This window comes from Anser brachyrhynchus (genome assembly GCF_964034855.1).
Source record: "Anser brachyrhynchus genome assembly, chromosome: 5".
In the NCBI taxonomy this organism is placed as follows: domain Eukaryota; kingdom Metazoa; phylum Chordata; class Aves; order Anseriformes; family Anatidae; genus Anser; species Anser brachyrhynchus.
In genome coordinates, this window is record NC_137699.1 from 24467308 (window position 1) to 24473210 (window position 5903).

General features: G+C 45.2%; 1 protein-coding gene across 1 annotated transcript; it reads right to left on the reverse strand.

Annotated features, from left to right (window-relative positions):
• Positions 1-529: 529 nt before the first annotated feature.
• Positions 530-5680, reverse strand: ACTC1 (actin alpha cardiac muscle 1). The gene is made up of 7 exons (XM_080593568.1): positions 5543-5680; positions 5047-5195; positions 3631-3955; positions 2847-3008; positions 2542-2733; positions 1210-1391; positions 530-850 (listed from the first exon to the last, which is right to left on the reverse strand). The coding sequence occupies exons 2-7, from the start codon at positions 5173-5175 to the stop codon at positions 707-709; spliced, it is 1134 nt and encodes a 377-aa protein (XP_080449694.1). The 5' UTR covers positions 5176-5195; positions 5543-5680; the 3' UTR covers positions 530-706.
• Positions 5681-5903: the final 223 nt, after the last annotated feature.

Genomic DNA, 5903 nt, shown 5'->3' on the forward strand with positions numbered 1-5903 from the left:
AATAAAGGCTTCACTCATCTCTGGCTTTGAAGAGATAGGAGAAGATGAGTAAACTGTCAGTTTGAATTAATGTTTTGTCATAAATATTTATAGCCCACAGAAAACAACTGCATGACTCTTAAGGACTGAGATAATTAGTTATAAATTGCATTCTAAACATATCAACATAAGCCTTTTTCAGAGGCTTTGGCTTTCAGTATGTTGATATTAATATACTTAGGTTGTAAATAATACAACAACAACAAAATCTAAACCCAGTGAGTGAATGTGAGAGGTTTCCTTTCCACTTACTAGGTCTACCTTCAAGGTTACTTTTGTAAGCCTTCATAAATGATGTTTGTTTCAAGTTTCAAAATTAAAACTATAAAGCATGAATTCATACTAATAGTAAACTGTGACCTAACATGCCTACATCAGTTAGGAAGACACATGCATTGATGGGAGTTTCCAAATCCCAGGTTGTTTAGACTCATTTTTGTAACCATTTGAACACTTAAAATAATAAAAAAAAAAAAGTAAGAAGCATGTGTAGGTTGCAAGTCCCAGATCTTTATTTATAAAGCAATAAATATTAGAAGCACAAATAAATTGCACGGGTGTGTAAACAAACTGTACAATGACTGAAGAGTTCAGGAAGGGATGCCAGAAGACTCCAAGAAGCATATTGTCGTCATCCTGAGTGGGAAGTAAATTGAGGGAAAAGTGCTTAGAAGCACTTGCGGTGGACAATGGATGGACCGGCTTCATCGTACTCCTGTTTACTGATCCACATTTGCTGGAAAGTGGACAGAGATGCTAGAATGGAGCCACCAATCCATACAGAGTACTTGCGTTCAGGTGGGGCAATGATCTAGGATGAAGAGAAACAGCGAAATCCTCTGTTAACAATTCCGTTACTGCACAACCAGCCCACACCACCAGCATACCAAACTGCTAGTTGTTTTTTTAAGTAAGAATCTCTCTGATATGGCGTACTGATCTTCAACAGCTGGAACAATTTATGTAATATTCTTTAAGAAAATTTACAGACCAATTTGCCAGTTTTCTAACACTTGCTTCTCATTAATATAATTAAGTTGATTAAATGGAAAAAACTTCTCATTTGTCCATCAGCTGATGATATCACTTTTGAGTTGTTTCTATATCCCAATTTAATGACAAGGACATTTTCCCCGTCCTTATTCATATATTATAGTACAAAGTCCTCACCTTGATCTTCATAGTGCTAGGAGCAAGTGCAGTGATTTCCTTCTGCATGCGGTCAGCAATACCAGGATACATCGTCGTACCACCTGAGAGGACGTTGTTAGCGTACAGGTCCTTACGAATATCAATATCACACTTCATGATGCTGTTGTAGGTAGTTTCATGAATACCAGCAGATTCCATACCTTGAGAAGAGGAACAGCAGATCAGTAAATTATACATGAGGTCTTCGTGAAAAGAACTCTTAATATTTATCTTCATTACTAATATGAGCTTCTATTAACTTTTCTGTTGTAAAATTACTTACCAGTAAAAGTTATAGAAATACAAGATATGGAATTGCAGAACTAGCTTAGAAAATCAATATTATTTGTTAGAAAAGCTAAGAATCAGAAAGCATATGCAAGGGAGACCCACAACATACAGTAAGAGGTAGGTAGACACACAAGATAAACTCATTGACTATATGGCAATGGGAGCAAGTTACACATAACAGAAAACATGAGTATCAGGTTATGTCAGAGTCTCACAAAAAGCATTAGTTGAATATAGTAAAGATGGTAATAAGAAAGTGAAAACAGTCAAAGTAGAACTAAAAAAAGACACTGGTAATTTCCTTTCTTCAGCCTACCTGAAATTCAGAGTCTATGCCATTTATAAACATCAAGGCAAGAGATAACTGAGACATGGGCCAGGATATTAGTACTTGGTGATAAGTAAAAAGAAACCAGAAGCAAGTGTCTGTAGGTTGCATTCCAATTTATAATTTTAACAGGTGCTTCCTGAAAGAGTTGACACTAGATATACAGTAACACGCCAGCTGATGAACAACTGCATTTGTTGCTCAGTACTTACAATGTAAGCATTTGCTATTATCCGTCAGCTGCACCCACAAGCAGCAAAGCTAGCCATTTTGGCCACGGCAATGTTTGATTTCAGTTCATGTAAATATACAAATCTTCATTCCATCTTATTCTCTCCCAGACATTTTACTTCTTTGTGGAGTCAGATATTGGTGTATAAGCTTTACAAACACAGCACTGAAAGCTGTTCTTGTCATCAGCAACATGACAATATTACAAGTGTACATTTTTTCACTGAAAAATTGTAAGTCTAAAACCTGGTCTAAAAGTTGCAATGAGAGCCCACAGCTCAGCTAATTACCAGCTGGTAATCATATTATGCAGATCCAACAGGGAGCAGAGAATCTAACTCCCTATTTAAGTTTGGTTTTGTGCCAAATTTAGATAAAGAAGAAGGGGAGTGGAGCACCTTCTAGATCTTGTGATTCATCCGTACCTCCTACTGAAAAGAGAATTTCCTGGGAACACTTACCAATAAAGGATGGTTGGAATAAGGTTTCAGGGCAGCGGAAACGTTCATTACCAATTGTGATCACTTGACCATCAGGCAATTCATAGCTCTTCTCCAGAGAGGAGGAAGAGGCAGCAGTGGCCATTTCATTCTCAAAGTCCAGTGCAACATAGCACAGTTTCTCTTTGATATCACGAACAATCTCACGTTCAGCTGTAGATATATAGAAACGAAATTAAGGTTTGGAGAAGCAAAACACTAGAGGAAGAAGATGGGCCAACAGAGACATGAGGATTTTTACAGAAGAGCAAAGCTAGAGGACCGACCTGTTGTCACAAAGGAATAGCCACGCTCCGTGAGGATCTTCATGAGGTAGTCAGTCAGATCCCTGCCAGCCAGATCCAGGCGCATGATAGCATGAGGCAAAGCATAACCTTCATAAATAGGTACATTGTGGGTGACACCATCGCCAGAGTCAAGAACAATACCTGGGAAAGAAATTGTCAGAGACCAGTTAGAATCAATCACCTATGAAATGCTTCAAACCTTTACAATACAGTGAGCAGTAACACAGAAAACAAAGCAGCATTTTTCAGGCAGCATAAGCAGCATCATTCTCTTTTAGGCAGTTACTGCCATACAGGTCTTGCCAACATTTGCTTTTGCATTTGCTTGCATAGACATTGCCCATTTGCTCAAACATTCCCATAAAAGAGTTGTTCTGTATGGATTTTAAATTAATCCATATGAACAGCCTTCCACTACAACACTGAGCACCAAGTGTGTTTGTGACAGTGATTGTCTTGATCCAGTAAAGGGCATCTTTTGGGCCCAGTTTAAACTAGTGTAATACTCATGTTAACTGCAGTATCTTCATAGTAATGTTTCCTTGTTCACATCATAATGCAGACAAATCCATGGACTGTTCTTTCCAAAGACTATTTTGCACTACCTTTTCTGCTAATGTTATTTTTAGTCACTATAATCTTAAAAAAAAAAAAAAGTCTGCAAATTTGATTTGTGTTGTTTTTTTTCATGTTTGGAGTGGGAAGGAAGGGAAGGATGGGGGGTCCTGAATGAAAAAAAATCTAAACGGTGTGTTTATTTTACCTGTTGTACGACCAGAGGCATAGAGGGACAGGACAGCCTGGATTGCCACATACATGGCAGGTACATTGAAGGTCTCAAACATTATCTGGGTCATCTTTTCACGATTAGCTTTAGGGTTCAAGGGGGCTTCTGTGAGCAAGGTGGGGTGTTCCTCAGGGGCCACACGGAGTTCATTGTAGAAAGTGTGGTGCCAGATCTTTTCCATATCGTCCCAGTTGGTGATGATGCCATGTTCAATGGGATATTTCAAAGTCAGGATACCTCTTTTGCTCTGTGCTTCATCACCCACATAGGAATCTTTTTGACCCATGCCAACCATAACACCCTAAAAGAAGAAAATACAGAAAAGCATGATTTGAGGAAGACAACATTACAGAGCCCAAACAACTACACCACAGACAACTACGCTATTTTCCAGAAAGGTACGAACATTTGTGCCACTGAAAGCTTGTTTAGGAAAAATGCACTTCAGTAAAATATTAAGTCAACAGAATTTGAAGTTCTCTCTCAAAATCTGTTTTTCTTTAATCAGATGAAAGCATTTTTCCCCTTTTTTTTAAAACACCATTTATTTTCAATTACCTCTTGTGGTCCAAAAGTTTGACTGACAGTAAACTGCACAATACCACGAGCAAGAAAATACAGATACAGAGATGTACAAAGAGAGTTTATCAACATGAAGATAGGGAGTGGAATAAGTCTTCTAGTGAAAAAAGACACAGCCAAAATGGCTTTATTGCTATGATGGCTCAACAGCAAAGTACTCGCAAGAACAGAATATAAATTCCAGATGTTTTAAATAATAATATAAAAAAGACAAACTTTCTAACATGGAAACTGTAGGACAAAGAGTGCTGTTTTCCATATGCTGAAAGACTTGTCACAAAATAGGGGAAGAATGAAATGGGAACAGAAAAAAGGAGACTTAGAAGGTGGTAAGAAGGCAAGATCAGAGACAGACAAAGCAGAGGAGATTCAAGAGTTTGGTACATGCGACATTGCATTGGATGGGTGTGAAGAGCCTTAGACAAACAGCTTCATGCACAAGTTGGGCCAACAGAGACACCTTTGAGCTAACACCAGCAGCATGTCTGGCCTAGGGCATGGAGCGGGCGGCAGCTTTGTAGGGTGCTGGGTTTGGGCTCATTAGGAGAGAGGACAGGGTGAGAACGGAGGGAAGCTGATGAGCCTGAAATAGCTGGGGCAAAGGGAGACGGTGATAGAAAGGAGACGACAGAGAGCCAAAGAGAGGAATTCAGGGAAGCCCCAAAGAAACCTGGAAAGGCGTCAGCAGTGCCAGCACAAGGTGTGAGCGGAGGGAAAGGCAGACTGTTAGGCGCAGGACAGAACCGAGGAGTGAGGTGACTCCTGGTGAGCGGGGCGAGCCCCGGTACCGTCCGAGGGACGGGCATTTACCTGGTGCCGGGGGCGGCCCACGATGGACGGGAAAACGGCCCTGGGGGCATCGTCTCCGGCAAAGCCCGCCTTGACCAGCCCCGAGCCGTTGTCGCACACCAGCGCGGTGGTCTCCTCGTCGTCACACATCGTGGCTGAGCGGCGCGGACCTGCAAAACAGCGCGGCGGCGCCTCCAGACCCCTGCGGGCACGGCAGCGCGGACCCGGACCCCGACCCCCGACGCCCGGCCGGCCCCGCGCCCCCGGCACCTCCCCGGCGCGGCGGAGGCGGGAGGTCCCGGGAGGGTGCTGCGGGGCTCGGCTACGCTCGTGGGCTCCATCAGCCGCCTCGTAAAGCCCCGCTGCGAGGCTTCCAGGCCGCTAACTCGGGGCATCCCCCCGGGGCACGGACCTCAACGGGAGCGTCGCGCCCCGTCGGGCGGCTGGCGCTGCCCGGGGCGGGCGGAGGAGGGAAGGGGGCGGTGAGGGAGCCTCCCCGTCCCTCAGCGCTACTCACCGGAGTGGCGGGGGGGCTGCCGAGCGGAGGCTGGGTGCCGTCCCGGCCGAGAGCCGCCGCTTTATAGCTGCCGTCGGGGCCGGGGCCGCGGCGGGCCGGGGCCGGGGCCGCCGCCGTCTCCTTATTTGGCCGGCGCCGCGACATGGCGGCGCGGCGCGGCCATGAATGGAGCAAGGCGCGGCGCGGCCGCACGGCCCATGTAAGGCAGGCGCGGGGCTGCGCGGCCCCGGCCGCCGCATGGCCAAATAGGGCCGGCACCGCGCCGCCGGGGGGACGCCGACGGAGGGAGGGAGGGAGGCCCCCGGCCCCCGTGTGTGGCCCCCGGGCTGGGCGCCCTCCGGCTGCCCGACCCAGGTGGGCC